At 34.7% G+C, this 23,478-nt stretch overlaps 1 protein-coding gene across 1 annotated transcript in view; it reads left to right on the top strand.

Moving 5' to 3' along the window:
• Positions 1 to 22,123, top strand: part of LOC126977449 (probable ATP-dependent RNA helicase DDX46) — a 29,751-nt gene extending 7,628 nt beyond the window's left edge. The window contains exons 6-18 of the mRNA XM_050826245.1: positions 210 to 324; positions 949 to 1,118; positions 1,550 to 1,764; positions 2,659 to 2,893; positions 3,876 to 4,037; positions 4,483 to 4,602; positions 6,369 to 6,576; positions 10,036 to 10,198; positions 10,829 to 11,040; positions 14,144 to 14,307; positions 16,056 to 16,232; positions 18,275 to 18,442; positions 21,848 to 22,123. Coding sequence (XP_050682202.1) covers positions 210 to 324; positions 949 to 1,118; positions 1,550 to 1,764; positions 2,659 to 2,893; positions 3,876 to 4,037; positions 4,483 to 4,602; positions 6,369 to 6,576; positions 10,036 to 10,198; positions 10,829 to 11,040; positions 14,144 to 14,307; positions 16,056 to 16,232; positions 18,275 to 18,442; positions 21,848 to 22,090 — 2,352 coding nt within the window. The 3' untranslated portion in view covers positions 22,091 to 22,123. The remainder of the gene's footprint in view (positions 1 to 209; positions 325 to 948; positions 1,119 to 1,549; positions 1,765 to 2,658; positions 2,894 to 3,875; positions 4,038 to 4,482; positions 4,603 to 6,368; positions 6,577 to 10,035; positions 10,199 to 10,828; positions 11,041 to 14,143; positions 14,308 to 16,055; positions 16,233 to 18,274; positions 18,443 to 21,847) is intronic.
• The last annotated feature ends 1,355 nt before the right edge of the window (positions 22,124 to 23,478 follow it).

Genomic DNA, 23,478 nt, shown 5'->3' with positions numbered 1-23,478 from the left:
AAATAATATTTAATATATTCATGTTTGTAAAAATTGCTGTAGGTAAAGATAAAACGCGAAAAAAATGTGAATGTAAAAGTTGTTTACTTGTCTGAATTTGAATTTTTAGAGAGATTGTCAAGTTGCATTACAAATTTGTAGTGATTTTGCCATTACAATTTTAGTTTATTCATATTTTAAAATGAAACAACATCTTTTCTATTTAACAGGAAGTGCGAAAAGTTAACCAGATTGACCAAGCTCGGGGTATCATGCCTTCACCAGACTCTGGTGTTGTTATTCTATCAGGAACAGCTAAGAAGGTCACTGAACATAAAGACAAAGGTACACTATGATGATGATGTTAAACTGTTATAATTTAGTTGAAGTTTTTTATTTTCATACATAATAAAATCCAAATAATATCTCCAACATTTCTTATCATTTTTTCTGTTCTAACAAATGCAATAGAAGTTTATAATATACGTTAAAGTTAAGTGAATAAATTCGATGCGGGATTCGAACCCGCGACCTCTCGGTTCTCGTCTGAGCGCTCTTCCAACTAAACGACCCGTTCGAGTGACGTATGGTTCGTAAATCTTGGTATGTCTTGTCAACTCTCAGGTTGGATCCACTGAAACATTGCTCTTTGGTCCAAATACGGTTGGCTCAGTTTGAGGAGCGCTCGGATGGAACCCGAGAGGTCGCGGTTCGAGTCCCGCATCGTTCATAAATTTTGATTACAAATTTAATTTAATTAATCCCAGAAGTGAGTGATATTACTTTAAAAAAATTAGGTTATTTAAATGAGCTACACAATATAAAAATATACAAAATAAGCTTGATCTATACAATACAATACAAGCTGTATTTGAATATGTGTAAGAAATAATTGTGATAATTATTTACCTGGTGCTTGTTGTTAGCTATCTATAACTAGTATAATCTGATAAAAGTGTGTTGTTACAGGAGAATTAATAGAACAAAACCAAGATGGGTTAGAATACTCATCAGAAGAGGAAACTGAGGACATAAAGGATGCGGCTGCCAACCTGGCGTCTAAGCAACGGAAGGATCTGGCAAAAGTTGACCACTCCGGCATACAATATATGCAGTTTAGGAAAGCATTTTATACAGAGGTAATGTGTGTTGATTAAATGTTAAATATCCCATATATAAACCTATATTCTGTTGAATCACAGCCTTTAATTTTATAAATATTTATTATTTCAAAATGCTGATACTAATTTACATGACTGTCTTATCACTCATAGTGTGTGTAACACCTTTATACACCTATACACACACTCATCTCTCCAACTAGTATATAAGTATTCGTATAGACTAATAAAGGAGCTTATTATCGCAGTCAGACTATAATCATTTGAATACCCAAACCTCCAACATCGCTCACTAATCTCATTAAATCTCAACTTCCTATAGTGGCGGAAAGCATAATTTTTTAAAATGACAATTACTGTCAATATCCACTATAATTTTTATAAAACTAGAATTTCATGATTGTAAACTTGATAAGATTATAGACTTTCATAGTTGTAATTACTTAAAGGTAAGTGAATTGGCTCGAATGACACCAGAAGATGTGGAAGCATACAGGACAGAGTTGGAGGGGATCAGAGTGAAGGGCAAGGGCTGTCCAAAACCTATCAAGTCGTGGGCTCACTGTGGCATCAGTAAGAAAGAGCTCGATATACTGAAGAAGCTTAACTTTGAGAAACCCACACCCATTCAAGCACAGGCCATACCCGCTATCATGTCAGGAAGGTAATATATAATATAATGTATAATAGTAAAATTTATACTATCTTTATTTGGGCACTCGAACCCGCGCCTCTCGTATTCCGTCCGAGCGCTCTCATCAACTGAGCCAACCGTTCAAGTGACCCATTGATCGTAAATATTGGTATGTCTTTTTCAACTCTCAGGTTGTAGCTCCATCTACAAGTACTACTTTACGATTTTTAGATTAAATTTGTCGCAGGTTGGAGTCGCGCATCCTTTATAAATCTTGGTTGCAAATTTAACTTGCATAATTTATCCCAGAAGTGAGGGATATCACTTTAAAATAAAAAATTGTTTCGATCTTTATTTTTACATAATTAACGTTATAATATAATGAGCTTTACCTGGGACTTCATTCGAGTTAAGTTTATTACGCGTTTGTATGGGCTCTCTTAATATTTTCGGGCACTTATAAAATATACTCTATATTATCTCATCATTATCTCAGACAGTATCTGTGCAAAATATTATGATAATTGGTTGAACAGTTCAACCTTGAAAGTATTGTTATGGGATGTATGTGTCACAAAATTTCACTTCAAAACTCCCAAGTTAAAGTTTTACTTATAAAACATATCCAAGTACAAAACTCTATAACACGAACTTTTTCGCGTCTCTATTAAAATTCTTAAAGGGTATATAATTAATGGGTCGCAAATATCATATTTTTGAAATATGTAGATATAATATTGATATATGGTATGACCAACTTAAGCAATATAGCGGACGTGATTGTTTAGGACTTGCACAAAATTGTTAGTAAACGTTAGTATTGCTTAAAATAGAGGTTACCAGTTAACCTCAATTTTTTTCGACTCTGTCACAGTCTATTTAGAAGTATAAATGATCTGAGTTCTCCACCATATTTCATTTCAGAGATCTAATTGGTATTGCAAAAACGGGGTCAGGCAAAACCTTAGCATTCATATTGCCAATGTTTCGACATGTGCTTGACCAACCCCCATTGGAAGACACTGATGGGCCGATATCTCTCATCATGACACCCACAAGAGAACTGTGTATGCAGATCGGCAAGGATATCAGGAAGTTTGCTAAATCTCTTGGCTTGAGGGTTGTGTGTGTTTATGGAGGCACCGGGATATCAGAACAGGTTGGGAACCCATCTATTATACATAATTAAAAAAAATGTTCTCATTAAATATACTGTGTTGAAAACTTTCAACTTGAAATGAATAGAAATAGAACTAAATTTAATCGTTAACACTAACAAAATATAATATTATTTATTTATCCCTTGTTATCCCCCCATTATTGTCTAATTACTTTTATTATTATTTAAATGTGCAATAAAAAGAAAAATATTGAATTGGGCGTTAGTTTGGGGAAATCTATAATTATACAAATGTTGTAGTTTATATTGTTGTGTTGCTAGACTAGAAATCTAAAGCCCTATGAGCTGTTCCTCTGTAATATCGTTAGCATGTCTGTTCCATACACTCATACCTTTTTTTTGCCATCTTAGCGAATCTGTGTCAGAACCTGTACTGATCGTATAAATAGGCGTACAAGTCACCACCCACTTGCAATACCAAAGAAATCGAATGAGTGTTACCTGCTTTTAAGCTGAGCAAATGCGTTTTCTTTTCAAAGTACCCCTTACGTATGGACCTCGAAACACATAGTAAGGAAGCTAACACCAACTCTCTTTTTTACTTCTTACTTCTCCTCCAATAATAGACTAAGAATAATGTGCATGTGTGTAGTTAAATAAATACGGTGTTATTACAAAAAATAATTTAAATATGGCTTAGAAACGTGTTTTGTTAAACAGTCACCTAACTATAACAACGTCAGTGACCTAACAATAACAACAATATCTATTTCAAACACAAATAGAAACTGAACGCAATTTTTGTCTGCTGTCATCAATCTGTCATCATATAATCAAAATGTTCCTTAAGAATATGAGCTATCAGTTAGACACACCTTCAAGCTTCGACTCGTGTTTAAATATAAGCACTGTCTAAAGATTGTTGAACGCTATACAACAGAAAGACATGTAATGGTACTTTTTTAAAACAAGTGTTCAACACATGTTTAACTTTTTTGTAATAACACAAATAATGTTTTAGATAGCAGAATTGAAGCGCGGTGCCGAAATGATAGTTTGTACTCCGGGTCGGATGATAGACATGCTGGCAGCTAACAGTGGCCGGGTCACCAACCTCCGGAGAGTGACCTACATCGTGCTGGATGAGGCGGACCGAATGTTTGACATGGGATTTGAACCACAGGTATTGTTGCTGCTTGGTTTGGGCCTTTCATACCATTCCGTTCTTTATTAGGAAGTTCCAGATTCTTTAGACCGTAGCGAGTGTCTTCTGGCTGCAGGATGTGCTGCCTTAAGTGTATACATTTTTGTGCCTTAGTGGCTTGCAGCAGTAACGGATACCTTGATAGTACCTGCATCTATTGTATGCATTATTTCCGAATGATTATTCAGTATACAGTGACCTGTCAGTATTTGAATAGCAGGTTTACTGGTGGTTAAAGCCCAGGATAGGAATTAGTTGGGAACATCAAATAAAATAAAAAGTTTTTTTATTCATATTGGTAAGTGAAAAATTATCTGATGAAATGATGTGTGATAAATGGTAAAGAAACTTTTGACATTGATAAGTGGATTTAATATATTCAAATAAAGTAATTCGTGCTTTAGTAAAGGCTGTGTGTGTCCAGGTTATGAAGATAATAGACAATGTCCGCCCAGACCGACAGACTGTTATGTTCAGTGCTACATTCCCGCGGCAGATGGAGGCACTCGCGAGGAGAATCCTGCAGAAACCTATCGAAGTGCAGGTGACTTATTTTGATTTATTTTTTGAATGCTCTTTGGTCAACTCATTATTAGCTTTATTTATAAAGTGTTTAACATGCTATATATAATTTTGTAATTATTACAAAAAAATTCAAAATTCAGCCCTATGTAATTGAATTCAATAGCCTCGCATTTTGCACAGAGGAAGTGTTGGTATATGTCTATAATATAAGACTACTACATTCTGCAAGAATATCATAACTGCAATTCTATTGTAACACTTCATTATATAATTTCACAAAACATGGAAAATGGCGAGAAATGATCGATTTTTTTAACTTAATAGAGGCATTTAAAATGATATAGTAAAAAATAAAACTAAATCTTTATGCATCTGGTCTATGTTTTTTTAAGAGAACCACATATTATGTATTTTTAATGGACTTAAAAAAAAATGGACGAATTACTCAATATCGCACCAATCGTTTTAGATAATTCTTTTTTTTTTTTGGAAAGGATATACTTCAAAGGTAGTTTGGTGAGATTTTGGTTAGGTTCTGGTGGTGGGATCCATGACAAAGTAACGGATTTCTTAATTTTTTAGGAGAAAATTAACGATTTACTCAACCGAATCTTTTTTATGCTATCCCGGTATTCAGTCACCTACCATAACGTCGTTATGACCAAGTAATTGTCGAATATGATGATCAATCGAAAAAGTTCGAGATCTGTAATCAAATTGCAATAGGAAATATATAAATAAAATGCATTTATTTCAGGCATAATGAGACCCATATTTACACAAAATTTAGACACTGTAAAGGGGTGCAAAGTTAAAAGTAATATTAAAGTAACTAAAACTATATATTACACATATTTGTGCAGTCATTTTTGTTCTAATCCATGTGAACAGAGATCTAGCGCTTGAATATTGGATTCCTGATGTCTAGAGGCGGAAGACCGGATTATCGCGAAAAATTCGGGGACACCGCGAACATGCCTGACGAGCTGCAGCCCGGTTTTTTATACAATTAAATTAATTAATTCTAGTTACAATTATTGTTATATTTGGAGTCGATGTCAGTCAAGTTAGGTTTGTAACTACATACATAGTTATAGGTGGGATGTGCTTGTGTCGTACGAGCAACGTGACAAGGTGAGAGGTGAGGGTGGGTCCGCGGCGGGTCGAAACTGATTCCAAATATAACAATAATTGTAACTAGAATTAGAATAATTAATTACATTGTATAAAATACGCAATTATTTTTTTACTTTTTAATGCATCTTATATCTATTGGTTTGGAATAGCTTTTTTGAAGTCAGTTGGTTTTTTATTAATTTTTTTTAGCTGGTAAGATCCTATGCATCACCTTTTATTGAACCCAATAATCTTAAAAGTACAGGATGAGAGTCATGATAAAGTTCACCTTATGTACCTATTGTTTTAATAACGCTCTGGGTTCCATGATGACATGCGTCTAACAATGTAGGGCTTTCTCTCACACACGTAACGCTAGTATAGTGGTCGTACGGTAAATGTTCCGTCAAATTGTGAAATCCAAGAGTCTTCACAATGAATGTCCACACTTGTCTGCTCTCGCCGAAGTCTGTTAAAAATTCAAAAATACTCAAGCAGTTCAAGGATAACATTCAATTCAAATACAGGAGTTTAAAATTAACGGCTTCGTTAAGTGTTCCTGCCATTCTGCAGGACGTTTAGACGATATTATTTAAAAAAAAACCTTGTATATTCATATTGTAATAGTTACGTTGTAAGAAAAGTTATGATTATATAATATCGCATTAGGTGGGTGGCCGAAGCATAGTATGCAAAGAGGTTGAGCAACACGTCGCCGTGCTAGAAGAAGATGCCAAGTTCTTCAAACTGTTGGAGCTGCTGGGCTTGTACAGTCACCTGGGCAGCATCATTGTGTTCGTGGACAAGCAGGAGAACGCTGACAGCCTGCTCAAAGACCTCATGAAGGCTTCCTATTCCTGTATGAGCTTGCACGGAGGTATGTTCACTTCAACTTGTAGTAATAATCAGATGTTATTTATAATTTTCAATATGGCACACAAAATAATTACTAAAATATTGTATTTCCGAGAGAAGCAGGGACAAACAGATAGATGGACACATAAAAATCTATGATAAGTATAACAAGTAAACACTCATTAAGGTTTTATGTTGATAATCTCAAACAGACACCTTATTTATATTAATATACATACACAACGGTTTATATATCCTTTATAATATATCCCTTATTCTATAGAGTACGACCGTAATATTATTATATTTTCCCAGACAGATGCCGAGTACACAATAGTTTAGTTCACTTTAATAACATTTTGTATTCAGTTTTATTTGTTTAATAAATCATAGAAGTGAGGGTTATCACTTTAAAACATAACAAATTGTTTAGATTTGCAAGAGCGACATCTCAAGTCAATTTCCTGACATGCAAATATTGGGGGTTGAGCAGGTTATCAACTGTAAAGTAGATCTTGTAGATGAAGTCACAACATGAGGGTTGAACAAAGCGTACAAGATTTTATGACGATACATCACTCGAACGGTTGGCTCAGTTGGAGAGAGCTTTCGCACGGAACGCGAGAGGTCGCGGGTTCTAGATCCGTATCGTTCATAAAATTCAGTTTTATTTGTGTAGAACACAGTTTTCATATTTTTTTACTTTAAGGTATTCAGTTGACTTATGCAGGCCCGTAGTGTTAGCACCGGGCTGGGTTAGTTTTAAGTAACCGTAAGATTTCATATAGATTTTTGAACAGATCAGACAGATGTACATTAAACTGTAATACATTATATTATTTGTAATCTTAATTGAGTATAAGTAGATGATTTTATTACAAAGTTTTATTGATATAATTATTAAAAGAAAAATCATATTTTCTTTCAGCTTAAGCACGCGAGGCTTTCTCATAGTGGAATGTTCAACGAGTGATTATAAATTGTATGGTGTGTGTGCCCCGACATTATACCTTCATTATATTTACAATAATTCATCAATGAACATTAGATCATGTATTGCTTATTGTAATTGATACTCATTCATAACCTTAGTATTAAAAAAAAAGTTAAGGTATTTTTTTGAATACCTACATTATTTACTGCCGTCTCGAGCTTATTATAGAGACCATCTTCATATTATGCTGTTTAATAATAATTCTTGCCAATATTATAAGCAATAAGAAGAAAAAGGATTCACAAGATCTACGGGCCACGGTCAGTGATCATCGGCGCCCATATTCTTAAGCCACTCCAGATGATCGTTGCCAGCGTTCTTTTAGGCGAATCGTATGCATGCAATCAGGTTCTTTACAGTGTGTACAACCACACTGTAATAATTTATATGACGTGAAAAATCATAAGTAAATTTCGTTTTTGGCGATATGAGTAAATAAGCAGTCTCTTCTTGCAAAGTAGTGCAGTGCTTACGAGTGCTTACAAACTTTTGAAAAACTAATGCTGTGGGGTTTTTTAAGTAATAAAATATGTCATTGAACAAAATCGTGCAGCCATCGAGCCAAATGAATTCTCCTGGTTTAAATTGGTACAGCGCTTTTAGAAAGCATCGTGAATTTCTTATTGGATAAATAGAAATCTTAAATTTTTAAATTGTGTTGATGACATTTGAGATGTCTTTTTAGGTATCATTAGGAATAATATGTCTCGAATTGAACAGCTTTTATCCATTATCTTTAAGATTCCGTTATTTAGGAATATAAATTAAAAGTAACCGGAAATAGTAAAGGCACTTGCTCGTACAGTTTTTTTATATAGGTAGAGTAGAAAGAGTCGAAAAATAAAAGTAAACATTACCGAAAAACGAAAAAATACAGCAGAATACCATCCCACATAAAAATAAAAATTAAGTCTGTTTGTAACTTAATAAAATATTTTAGGTTTATAATATTATAATGTTAGTCAAACGTGCTGTCACAGCATTCATAATGCCATCCCTCTTATAAAATATGTTTTATTGTATTTTTCAGTAATAAGTACATACACGTGAAAAGTGATTATTACTGCTACCCTTGGGATGATGATCCCCATGATTCCTATACAACTTAAAAATACATTAAGGCATTTTGTATTGAAAAATCCTTGTTTAGTTTGTTCTAAAAATCTCGTCAGACAGTGATTCAATCGCGCTCATTCGCCTAACCAAACTGTTTGTAAGCCCAGCCCACTACGGCATAGTTTTTTTTGTTATATTTTATAGCGCCAGAAATGCTTCCATGTTTTATATTCGTTCACCGGTGAATATTTACTTACGTGTACTGATAGGAAAGTCTTATTTTTGTAATTATAAATGTATTAGCGATACACATTTTATTTGAATGTAGACACTAGCATTTGCTAGGTCAGTTTTAGCTTTGTTATATCGGTTCTTATTAAATGTATAAGTATTAAATAAATATTCAGATTTAATTAATTTTTTAAAAGTAGACAACAATAACGTAGTCAGAAGAGGTAAGAATCCAGCGATAAAAAGAGAGGTAACTTCTAGATAATTTTAAATGTAGGTTTTTAGCTCTGTGCGAACTGAATTGTAATTTATTGTATTGCAAAAAGAGTCCCTATTTCTTTAATTGATTTTCCGGAGTGAGTCTTCTGTTCTTGTACTATTATATATTACTAGCTGACTCGGCAAACGTTGTTTTGCCATATAAAGTATAATTCACGCGATAGTTTTATAAGTAGTAAAATATTGCCTATATTATAGCCTGTACATCATTTTGTTCTATTGTCAATAGTTTTTGCAGCGCACGCAAAAATAGCAAAATAGCAATTTTATTACGGATCCCAAATTTCATATTACGGATCTCAATTTTGAAAAAAAAACATAGCCTATAGCCTTACTCGATAAATGGACTACCCCACACTGAAAGATTCATTCAAATCGGATCAGTAGTACCAGAGATTAGCGCGTTCAAACAAACAAACACTGCAGCTTTATAATATTAGTATAGATTTGTCAATGTTAAGAATGTGTTCGAAAAGTTACTTACCGTGACTAATATCAAGGTATTAGAAATAGTACGTCTAGTAATAATAATTAATAAATATTTCAAATTTTATTTTTACTTATTAATAGTTTAATATAGTTGATATTTTTATCGTTGATAGTGTATCTATTGACGTATCAGGCACTCACATACTTCCGCGCGTATTCCAATACTCGTATACTTAGATAATTTATACGTCTAGATAGAGTCTCTTGCTATTAGACAACCGATAAAACAGGCCAGGAATATTAGTTGCGTGACAAGCTACGTCTTACACTCGCGATTTGTATGACACTTTGTGGTAGTGTGCATGCATTGCTCAAAATAGAGGTTAGTTGTAAACTCAATTTATTTCGAAGTTTTCAGAGCTGTCATGTCGTCAGTCTACCTGGACGTATTAATGATGTAAGCTCGTATATATTATTAGTGATCTGTTACAGGGATTGATCAATTCGACAGGGACTCGACGATCGTGGACTTCAAGTCGGGCAAGGTGAAGCTGCTGGTGGCCACGAGCGTGGCGGCGCGAGGGTTGGACGTCAAGCAGCTGGTGTTGGTCGTCAACTACGACTGTCCCAACCACTACGAGGACTACGTGCACAGGTGATGAATAAATGATGTTAATCAATCGTGTACGCATCCATGAGACATGACAAGTCTCTGATTGTCGCGATCTCTATGACGAGTATAGACGATGATCGGCGACTAGAAGCGAGCTTAAGCTCTCAACACGATCGTGCTCGCGTTTAATCGCCTTTTAACGCCAATTGTGAAGCGCCATTACACGATGATCACAGTCGATTATACAAGCAACAATCAACGCCGATAGTGGATAGGAGGCTTTATATTGATTAGTTAATGTGTTAGCAGGCGTTGGTAGCGCGTGATGGAGTCATGGAGTCATAGGATATCCCAATTAATAATTATATTTATTTAAGTAGTGTTATTCAATACTGTCTTAATAATGTTATCTATATATTATATATATTGCACAGCTAGAAAAATAATGAGCTACTATTAACAAATGGATGTGTGTTGGTCATTTCTTACGCGATTCTTAGTCGCGTTTAATTTTCATTCATTGTCGTACTAAAATATCAATATCTCTGTAAAATATCAATACTCTATAAAATGAATTAACTCTTATTTGTATAAGTGTGATTGTAAAAAGTGTAATTTGTTAGTTGCCTAGTATTATAATACTATAAAATAATAGTCAGTTAATATTTTAAGATGCGGTCGAACTGGTCGTGCTGGTAACAAGGGGTACGCATGGACGTTCCTGACTCCGGAGCAGGGACGCTACGCCGGGGACGTCGTGAGGGCCATGGAGCTGGCAGGAGCCGTGCCTCCCACAGACCTGAGGGACCTGTGGGAGAAGTACAAGGAGGCACAGGAGAAAGACGGCAAGAAGGTTCACACTGGGGGCGGTTTCAGTGGGAAAGGTAATGGTTTTTTGGGGTTTAACTTGTTAAGGTTTCTGCTTGGACGTTAACTCAGATTTTTTCTGGTAAAAATAACGATTGTTTGTTATTCAATCATCAATGAACTAGCTCTCTTGGTAGTAGGAGATTTTAGCTTGGTCACGCCTACTGTAGATTTTACCTTCCTGAAACATTATTTTCATAACTAACTAAACTAACTAAAAACATGCTATTCCTATTTCGCTTTCGTTTGTAATACTATTCCATAAAAAAAACTACCAGCGGCTTAACGCCTTTCATATTTTCATTTCGTCACTTTTATCTCTTCATCCATATTACGCTATCTTTAACCAATTGTGCGAATGAAAGAGTTGGAGTGAGCGGGACAGGGCGAGTAAAAGAGAAGGCAGAACTTTCGTTCGCGATTTTTATTTTTTTTATGGAATAGGAGAACAAGCGAGTGTACGGGTCACATATTATGTTATTATTATGTTTGTATGTAGATCAAGCTTTATACCGAAGTGTAGCATTTAAAATGAGAGTTTGTCACAAAACATGATCATAGTGTGTTCTCGATCGTTATAAAAATCTTGCTGTCCTTATAACATCGTGTAATATTCACAGTTAGTAATTAATATAAAATATATACACGCTTAAATTTTATAAAACGTTATGAAATGCGTTTAATAGAAAAAAATATATGAGCAAGTCTCATAGGTTATATGGTTGGTTGATCTTGTGGGTCCGTCGTAGTCGGTACTGCCCTGACGGTGACGACTCCGGTGCAAGCCCTCAGCTTTTGGCAGGAATATCGGAGGGTCCTGTGCTCGTGCGATCAAACACTGGGGCTTATCTAATCGTCCTTATGACTGAAGTCCAAAGTCTAAACCTGGAACTCTGTGAATGATGTCCACAGTTAAGGCCACATTCTTTTGTCTCCGCTGCTTGTGGACAACGTACGTCTATCATCAAGGATGAAGCCATGTCATTGGAGGTGTAGAAGTTTACAATCAGAACAGACCTACAATTAAGAGAAAAGAAAGCTTATATTTAATGGGAAACGTGAGATCGCCGTAGTAAACGCTTCCACATACACTTGCGTAGTCCCAAGAGCAGCCGTGGACCGCGGTATGTCGACAGACGGTCAACATGCCGCGAGCGAGCGAGACATTTGTCATGTATAATAAAAAACTCGATGCTGTAAACAACGTTCGGGCACAAAAGTGATAACGAATGGAAATTGTTATATTTTTCGATATATATTTTTTATTTTTTATTTTTTATATTAATTTATTTTATTATGACTTTAGTTGATTTGGATTTGTGTAAAGTTTACTTCGCTCACTAATAATAATGACGATGCACCTTTGATATTTAAAATAAAACGCCATTAAAAATAAATCTGACGACGACATTCCTGAAGTAGTAAATTGGTTTAATGACAGTAACTTACTTTTAAACGAAAGGAAAACAAAATGTATTTATTATTTAACAAAATGGTTGACACTTGTAAATATAAAGCACAACCAATACCTATAAAAATAATATAGAAAAACTTGATGTAGTAGAAACGACAACATTCTACTCTATGCCTAATGCTTAGGCACATTAGGCTTTACAATGGCGCGCTCATATAAAAAACTTATGTAAACGACTAAGCTCTGCAGTATTTGCGATAAAATAAAATGGCAGCTGATAGATGTTGAAACAGCTAGACTTGTATATTTCAGCAACTTTCATAGTGTCATGTCCTACAGAATTATATTGTGGGGTAGGGCCGCAGATATTGACAACACATTTGTGCTGCAGAAAAGGGCAATTCGAGCAGTCTATAAAATGCGGATTCATTGAGAAAAAAGTTTAGTGAAATTAATATTATGTCAGTACACTGCCAGTACATATACGATAACCTCCTATACGCTCATAAACATAGTAGCCAATTTAAAAAGAATACCATCCCATCTACTAGGCTCCGTAAAATTGCTAAATCTTTTAAAGTAGATTGTATTATATTTTATAATAAACTCCCAAACGATATTAAAATATTACCTTTTAAAAAATTTAAATGTATCGTAAAAAATAAATTAACATCTTAAGGCCTATTATAATGTGAAACATTATTTGAATTATAAAGATAGTTGGAATTAATGTTCTAAATTTTGTTAATGAATATTGTTATACTCATTTGAATATTATTGTAACTATTGGTACTTCATTCTGACTTGCACTAAATAACTTATAAATGGTACAGTGAATAATTTTTTTTTTAATTTAAATATAATATGTGTAAAATAACGTGTATACATGGGGCACACTAAAAGTTTTGCACTTCTAGCTAATCGGAACTATTTGAATTTCGAATGTTATATTTTTGGAAAGGCTGCAACCTTCTTAGTGATAAAAAACAATTGGCGGGAAATCATTTATAAATTGTTTTTTATCACACATCAAAGTTCTACACAACGAAAATGAAATTAAGTCGAAAAGATTTTAGAGCGATGATTTTTGAAATTATCGCATTTTTTTTCTCAGCTACCCCAGTTTTAGTACTACCAGATTTTCCCATCTGCACAATTTCACTTGAAGATGAAAGAGTGTTAATGCCGAGTGGTATTCTACCATTTGTTTACCCAGGGTGTTAAAAAAAGTTCGCGACGACCAAAAAACCGCGTTCTCCTACATCATGAAAACGCTTCTTCACACACGGCCAACAAAACTAACACATTTCTAGCTTCCGAAAAAGTACAACTCGTCACCCATCCTGCACATAGCCCCGACCTAGCACACTGTTAATTCTGTATTTTCCCCAAAATCAAAGATTTGATGAGAGGTTTCACTTTTACCAATTCCGAAGAGGCAGTGATAGCGTTCAATCAGCACGTAGAAAACATGCCTTCAGATCTGTGGTCCCCCTGTTTTAAAAAATGGTTCGATCGCATGAAAAAATTTTTAAAATGTAAAGGAGAGTATTTTGAAAAGCAATAAACGTATAATATTTTGGTTATAACATGTTATTTTTTTAAGTTACGCAAAACTTTTAGTGTGACCTACGTATGTGCACGCATTGGTTTAGATCATCGCAATTAATCCGTGTTGGAGTCAATACCAATCATATCTCTTCCAGGCTTCAAATTTGACGAATCAGAAGCTCAAGCGGCGTCAGAGAGAAAAAAGTACCAAAAGGCGGCCCTGGGTCTGCAGGATTCTGACGATGAAGACGTGGAGGGAGATCTTGACCAACAGATTGAGACTATGCTTGCTGCTAAGAAGATTGTCAAGGAAATTAAGGTAAGCTCATGTGCGTCAGCCAATTACTTGGTGCTGAATTTTGTAATTGGTATGTTGTTGTTGTTATTGTTAAAAGTACTGTTGGAAATCTGGAGGATTAAAAGACCGTAACATTGAATACAATCTATCAATAAACAATACAATAATTCAATCTCAGCAGGAAGTTGCTGGAATCTCAGAAAAAAATTCTCAAAAGCAGTACTTTTGAGAATTTTTTTCTGAGATTCCAGTTTCTATCACCATCAAACCAAGCAATGTATGACGAAGTGAACAATATTCTATCTGACATCGTGTACTGGTTTAGCGCTAAAATCGAAATTTTAGTTAAAGTTAAATAGTAAGAAAACGAAATATATAAAATTTACCGTAACAAATGTCAAAAATTGTGATGCAAGTTTGTTTTGTTTGTTGGCATAACTCTGGATTCCAAATAACATTGGGGCTTTCATATTGTAGAATTGGTGAACAGAATTAGTTCTGTAGTATACGTGGTTAAAAATTTTAAAATGTTATAATGTAGGTTATTAGGGAAAAGGATTCACTGAAATGTGTATGGTAAGTCATTAGTAATGCAGCATATGCTGTTGAGAAAATTAGACGGTTAACTGACATAGATACAAAAATTAGACGGTTAACTGATATACGTGACTAGTAGTTATACTTTAGTTATTTTCATTGTATTATGTCCTATGGTATATTGTTACGGGGCAGTGCGGCCGTTATAAATACCATCTTTATGCTGCAGAAGAGGGCTGTTCGCGCGATTTATAACTTAGGTCCTAAAGAATCATTGAGAGCAAAATTCAAAGAAGTTAACATCTTGACCGTTACTTCTCAATATATTCTTGATAATGTAATGTATGTTCATAGGCGCATAAGTGAATTTGCTAGAAAGATAACCATAATGTTAACATCAGGAACAGACATAAGTTTATAATGCCTACTATTCGGCTAACTCAAGTTAGCAAGTCTTTTGTGGGGTGATGTATATGTTTTTACAACAGGATTCCAGAAAATGTTCTAAATTAGTGTTATGTTATTCAAAAGAATTGTTAAAAAACGATTCTGTGGTAAAGGTTCCTATAACATAAATTACTTTCTTAATGATATTACAAATTGGGAATGGAGCGATCACCCTCAGGCTATTAAATAATAAGTTTAATTGAACAATGTTATTTTGTAAACATATTTTTTGATGAAAAAAAAAAGCTCGCCGAGTTTGTTGCGCCCGTTTTTCTCAGGCCTGAGGCATTCATTTTGGAATGGGTGGTAGTTTTTTGATTTTCAATAAGTGATGTTACATCCTGTTTTGAATGAAAATATTTGATTTTGAATGTGAGTTATTAACAATTCTTGATATATTACAATACTCCGGATCTATCTGGGGAACATTATTAAAATGGGATCTATCATTTTCACATTCCGAAATATACCTGAATTCATTATATATTAATGAGATACTTCTAAGATAAAAGCTTCTGCAGTTATGGTTGTCGGTGATTATGGTTGTATTTTACGTTCATTATGACAAGAATTAATATGATTGATAGGGTACGAGATAATCGTCCTAACTGTTACTAGATTAGTGCCATTTACTAACTATAGTGATATTTGCTGCAGTCAGACGAAACATTTATGAATGAATTGGGCGTTATTTTGTGGAAGTACAAAATAATCCAAGCGGTATTTGTACTCGATATAACTCACAACGTTGGGGTAGTCGGTTGCAGAGTGTATTGTGTGTGCAGCCCGGGCCGGGTCCGCCGCCGGCCCCCGCGGGCTCCGAGCCCAAGCTGGAGCTGGCCCGGCGGCTGGCGTCACGTATCAACCTGGCGCGGGGCTTCGGAGACCACCGCGGGGCCACGCAGCAGGCCGCTGAGGCCGTGCTCAAGGGAGCCACCACGGCCGAGCACACGCTCATCACGGTGAGGGAGCGGCCCCAGTTCAATACATATCTCACTTCATACATACTTCTTATTCTAATACCTAACATTCTTTTCCACAAAATACATAATTGTACTCTTCCCCGGGACACCGTCGTATTACAAACTGTTTTAATTTAATACTCTCTGAAAGCATGCTCTAGAGGCCGTGATAATTTGGAGTCTCTAAAACGATCCGGACGATTGGATGTGAAGAATTTTCCCACGAAAAGAGTGCGTGGTTCTATTTATAACTGACCTCAACGTTTAAAACTGGATTGCAGCCAATGGAGACCGCTTCGAATGAGCTTTTTATATTTTAAATTGTTTTATAATTTATGTATTAAACGAAAATGTTGTAAAAGTAATAAATGTCATTTGCAACCGAATTTCTTTGATGTAAAACTTCTTTAGGCGCAACTTGAGGTAACTTGGAATTTTTTTCTGACGGGAAGTAACGCTCAGTAAAAAAGTCAATTGAAACAATTTTTTTAAGCCGTTATAATTTTATGGTCTTACATTTCAGTAATATTTTTTGAAAATCTCCAACTGTATAATTTATTTTCTTATTACTACTTTTGTAATCAATAACATATAATATGGCGGTCCTCCACAGTGCGAATTTCAAGGAGCTTTCTTCCTCGTACCACGAAGCTATGGAATGAGCTTCCGTGTGCGGTGTTTCCGGGACGATACGACATGGGTACCTTCAAGAAAAGCGCGTACACCTTCCTTAAAGGCCGGCAACGCTCTTGTGATACCTTTGGTGTTGCAAGAGAGTGTGGGCGGCGGTGATCACTTAACACCAGGTGACCCGTACGCTCGTTTGTCCTCCTATTCCATAAAAAAAAAAATATATAAGTTATCAGAATTTCTCTGACATTTGCGACATTCATTAGTTAGATAAAACTTCTTTAGGCGTGACTTGGAGGTATTTTCTCAGAATATTTTTGTGACGGAAATAACATTAATACTCCCGACAGAAAAAAATCAATTGAAACAATTTTTAACCATTATAATTTAATGGTTTAAATAATTATTTCGTATTACTCATTAACATTTTCTGAAAATCTACAAGTGTATTTGCTCATTTATGACCAATAATTAACAAATAAAAATTCTCAGTCTGACGTTTGCGACATTCGTTAATTTTTCTTCCTCCATCGGACAAACAAAAGGTCCGAGCTCATAGAGCCATATTCGTTAATATTCAATAACATCGTTATATTGATATGTGTGATATTAATAATTTCATTATTTTGTTCAATTATTAATAATAACACGGCTTTAGTTAATGTAAGTATATATTTAATGCTATAAATTAAATATTCTTGTCTTTCAACTTTTTAAGAATATTTGTTATATACTGGATGTCCTATAATAGGTTGGACAAACAAGGGCAAACGAAAATAACATGTTTTGTCTATGAGCTTTCAGATAAGTCAGATAAGCAAAAAAAAAGTATACATATAATGTTAATTATAATTTACTTTTACTTTAATCACGCGTAAAGATTACACGCACACACTTTTTTCTTTGTTTCAGTATTTATGGCATGACTAGGTAAAAATATATAATTGTAGTAACAAACTTTAATATACATCTAGGATAGAAATGCCACCACTTCTATTTTCGTCACAAAATGGATGTGCACATTTTGGTTTGAATTATTGCTAGCTGCCACGGACAAATAATATCTTAATATGAGATAATTGTTTGAAAAGCATCATGTTCACGAAGCATTTTTAAACAATGAATTAAAGCTCTGAAGATTGATGGATCCAATATACGATAATTTATATTCATACAGTTATTCTTTATTACTTTATATAAAATATTTGATATTATTTAACACGATTCATATACTCTATTTGAATAAAAAGAGTGGCCGTTGAGTTTCTTGTATGTTCTCACGAGCTTTACTTTTTCCCAACAAATAGTAGGTTGATTCAATAATTTAAAAGAAATATTTATAGTGACGCTTTGAAAAGCGCTTAGTTTATTTGAGTGTTAAAAAACAATCTAATTGGTATAATAATTGTTAGGCCAAGACCGTGGCTGAACAACTGGCGGCCAAGTTGAACACGCGACTGAACTACCAGCCCCGGGATGAGGCCAGCCTGGAAGTGGCGGAGGAGGTGTTCCGCAAGTACGAGACCGAGCTGGAGATCAACGACTTCCCGCAGCAGGCTCGCTGGCGGGTCACCAGCAAGGTGGGCTAGCTTACTAATCATTAACTTGTGATTTAATTCATTATTTATAACTATTTGCTTTATCTTTATCTCATTAAATTTTTAAAATTGACAATAATGCTCGCCAACACTACGACTTCTCTCTTCTATAACTCTGTTCGGTCCACTTGATCTCATAATTTCTAGATTATTGAAACTTATCAAACAAATTTACTAAGTAAACACAGAATCAAGCGTATTCAAGAGTTTCTCCCGGCTGTTGATATTTTTCATTTGTTCTTCGGTTTCTATAGATGTGTTTCTCCTCCAAACTAAGAATGTTTAGCGTTTGCATGAGTCTCTATTAAAACAACGATAACTGGACTCGAAATACAATCTCAAAATATGTGGTGGTGGATACGGTTTACCTGATATATAACTTTTTTTATGTCAACATATTTGAATAAATTTTGTTGCCCATTTTTCGGTTTAATTAACATATTGAATTCTGATTCCTATACACGAGGTTAGGCAACATATTGAATTTTCAGTTTGAAAGGCCGCGATTTGCATATTTTTTATGTATTGTTGTCTGAGAACTCCGTCGTTGCAATTTTTTTACCTTTTTGGTTCTCTTCCAAAATGAAAGCTAACTTTGTCAGATTACACAATATGGATTTATAATGTCACCAAGAGACACAATAATACCCACTGTCTAATATTAAAATAATAATAAGTAATCTAATACTTAGGGTTTACAATATTTAGGGTTAAGGCACCACACTCTCTGCAATGATTAAATATCTGCCAATTAATTAGTAAGCACAAACAGTGATACCAATAATATAGTGTCGTTGATAAGATAATGGCTGACCCGCGACCTTGTTTACTTATTGTAAGTTTTACGATCTTCGAGTCTTCAACCCCGTTTCCTATGTATCTGTTTGCGTTTGCGAAGCCTTGCCCGATAACCCTAAAGGTGTGGTCACATAAATAAATAAAATCCAATAATCTTAATTTTATCTAACCATTTAACCTTTTTAAATTTGTTATCGTAAATCTATGTCTCAAATATGAATGAAACTGAATTAATTTTCATTAGCTACCAGATCATTTCTGCCATAAGTGCCATTCTTCTGAAACTTTTGGGCCTATTTGTTCCTTCTGCGCGTTCTTCCATTTATTGAGAGCCATACTGTGAAATTTTTTATAAATTTTTCTATCCAATTATCATAGTGTGTTTCCTATTCAATTTCAGTGTTCTAATTGTTCACCTTCTTGTGGTCACATATCACGTGACAAATGTAAAGCAAGCTTATTTTATTCTGAGAACTGGGTGGTATGGGTCATTTTGATTATAAAATGTTGACCAGCCCTTTGGTCGAGCCAATCCGCTCAGAATTTTGCACGTGCTTCACGTTGGGGTCTGTATTATGTTGATGAGTATATGTATTCTGTTAAATTAATAAGTTTCCATAGGGAAAAGGATTCACTGAAATGTGGATGGTAAGTCATTAAGTCATTAGTTATGCAGCATATGCTGTTGAGAAAATTACACGGTTAACTGACATAGATACAAAAATTAGACGGTTAACTGATATGCGCGACTAGTAGTTATACTTTAGTTATTTTCATAGTATTATGTCCTATGGTATATTGTTATGGGGCAGTGCGGCCGTTATAAATACCATCTTTGTGCTGCAGAAGAGGGCTATTCGCGCGATTTATAACCTAAATCCTATAGAATCATTGAGAGCAAAATTCAAAAAATTAACATCTTGACTGTTGCTTCTCAATATATTCTTGATAATGTAATGTATGTTCATAGGCACATAATTGTATTTGCTAGAAACTGTGATAACCATAATGTTAACACCAGAAACAGACATAAGCTTATAATGCCTACTACTCGGTTGGGTCGAGTTAGTAAGTCTTTTGTTGGGCGATGTAAATGCTTCTAAAATATGATCCCAGAAAATGTACAAAACAAATGTTTTACGAAATTTAAAAGAATTGTTAAAAAACGTTTGTGTGGGAAAGGTTACTATAGCATAAACAATTTTCTTAATGACACCACGGACTGGGAATAAAGCGAACACCCTCAGGCTCTTTAATTTTAAATGTTTATTGTACGATATCACATTGTAATACATATTTTCATATTTAAAAAAAAAGGCCGCTGAGTTTTTTTGCGCCCATTTTTCTCAGGTCTGAGGCAGTCTCTTTTGAATGGGTGGTAGTTTTTGACGTTCAATAACTGATTTTGGATCCTATTTTGAATAAAAATATTTGAATTTATGAGAGAGAGATTTCAAAGAGCCCTATGCAGTTTAACTGAATATAGAATTGTGATTTTAAATATAATTATTATATATATATTTATATATATAGGGGCGTGCATATAGTATAAGCAATTTGGCAGTTTGTAATTATGCCATATAAAAGTAATTATTATTTCATTTAATTATAATAAAACCCAGTGTGAAATAAGCTTTATATTCCAACTGTATTTATTGCGATGCAACTTTCTCGTGACATCTACTTACATCAGTACTCTCCACTCAGTTCAATTATATTGTAAAGTCAAGATGTTGTTGAAACTCGCATTAATTGGCGCTTTTATTTTCTTCTGTGTTAAAATGTTGAACAGACAGCGACGCTATCATTATTGGCATTAATATTTATATCACAGGTAATATTTATATTATAATTGATTTATTTAACATTCAATTGGGCTAACTAATTTAACTTTTTAATGTATCTAACGAACTTTGTCAGCTTTAAATTTGTATTGCATTCCCTCTGAAATTTAAAAATAGATTTGGGATAAAGGGTCTTAGATAATTTATACGTCTAGATAGAGCTTCTTGTTGTTAGGCAACGCATGAGAACAGTCCAGGCTTTAATAAGCTTTAGTGTGCATAACAGCTATGTCTTACACTTGCGATGCGTCAGTCACTTTGTTGTGTGTGACCGTTGTTGAAAATAGAGTAACGGTTGGCCGCTATTTTTTCCACGTTGCACTGCTATCACAGTCTATATAGACGTATAATTTATCTGAGGTACAGGTGGAGGTATATGCTTTCCTGTAACTCTGAGACTGTGTTCCAATAATGAAGATAATTAGTTGAGAATTATTAAGTCGTTTGGATTTATTTATTTATAAGGTGAGTATAGGAAGGAGCGTAACAGAGCATAGAGCATTCGCCGCAATTTTTGTTTTTGTTCGAATCGAAGGCATGAGCGCGGGCGATTTGAAAGGTAGAAAGTAATGTTACAGGTAAATGCTCAACTAAGCCTTTTATTCAAATCAGATACATAATATTACATTTTATAATAATGTTTATTATTTTCTTTTCTTTTCCTAGATCCGTTTGCCTCCTCCAACCTCGTCCATTCGAGTCATAAGTACCTACATGTTAATATATTTCATCTTGTCCTATGCAGGAGGCCCTCGCACTTATCAGCGAGTATTCCGAGGCTGGCATCACGGTCCGCGGGACGTACGTGACGCCGGGGAAGACTCCGCCAGAGGGAGAGAGGAAGCTCTACCTAGCCATTGAGAGCTCTCAAGAACTGGCCGTGGCCAAGGCCAAGGCGGAGATAACGCGCCTCATCAAGGAAGAGTTGCTCAAGCTGCAGACCTCCGCTCACCACGTCATCAACAAATCTAGATATAAGGTCTTGTAATTATTAGTCAATGCAATAAATTGATGATTCGTATTGCGTCTTTTATTGGCTTAAAACATCATATGTATAGATAGACAGTGCAGATGTGAAAACGTCGAAAAAATTCTAATAATATAATAAGTAATTTTCGTTTTGGTTAATTGTGCCACACATTAAGCTGGTCGTTTGAGTGAAGTTTGTTCATTCGGTTTTAGGCTTACAATATATTTACCATTGGCTGTCTTCTTATGCAAAATCATGGTGAGCATCTTGAACCGCCAGTTCTTGAACAGTTCAGAACAGGGGAACACCAGTTGATACCGAAAATACGGCATTCGCTATAGTCGATCAGCTCGTGATCTTCTTGTATATTTTATTCATATTATATGGCATAAGGTGCTGCTTTCTGAAACTTCCATGATTTGGACTTCCTGTGACTTTTTTTTGCAAGTGAATCACCAGCTTCTCGCCAGGGGACGATATGTTTTCTACCGCATTTATCTTATCATTTATTTTAAAATGTTCCGAAGCGCTGTTTGACCTGATTCCTGCCGCCGTAACACAATCACGTGGCTGTGATTGAAACTTGGGTGTCATCCTCACCATCTGGATGTGTGGTGTTCTTCAACAGTGTGGTTTTTAATTAACTTTGCTGTCCACATGCAGCCAAGCTATGGAACCAGCTTCCTTGTGCGATGTTACCGGAAAAATTGGGCATGGGTTTTGCGTGACCCTAAATAGCCGGCAACGTTCTAGAAATTCCTTTAGTGATTCCAGAAAAAGTGGGCAGCGGTGTTCACTTAACGTTAGGTATCGTAACCGTTCGCTAGTTTTAACTTAGCTTCCATAAAAAAACAATTTACAACAACTAGGCTTGTTTAACTAGCAACCCGTAACATAAACCGCATAATATACGACTATTGTAAACACAAGTGGATGAACAAAACAGCTCAGCAGGTTCTGCGGCCGCGCGGGAAGTGTTGGCATATATATATAGGCATGGAGATTTTTATAGTATCTAATTTAGATACAGACGATGTAATTCTAAGAAATATATTAATAATTTTAGTAAAATAACTAACCGAAACTATTAAAGCAAATAGTAATAATAAATGGCTTTATTTTTGTTGGTCTGCTGAAAAACACTGTAAATAAAGTAGGTATCTTCAAAAGTCTGGGGTGAAAATAAAAATATTTAAGTCGATTTGTTAAAAATATTTTTAATAAGAATTAATTGTTTTTGAAGTCAACCACTAAGATGTTTTTTAAATATTTGTGTAACAGTCATGCTACAAATTTCAGGCTTATAAATATAATAAAAAATTGTTAAGCTAAACTTAACAATTTTTCTACACTGCCTACTAACATTCCAATCTGTATTTGTTGAAAGCATTATCTTCAAACTTTAG

Source organism: Leptidea sinapis, chromosome 45, assembly GCF_905404315.1.
Source record: "Leptidea sinapis chromosome 45, ilLepSina1.1, whole genome shotgun sequence".
NCBI classification, from domain to species: Eukaryota; Metazoa; Arthropoda; class Insecta; order Lepidoptera; family Pieridae; genus Leptidea; species Leptidea sinapis.
The sequence above is the reverse complement of the archived record's forward strand: the minus strand, read 5'-3'. Positions and strand labels throughout refer to the sequence as shown.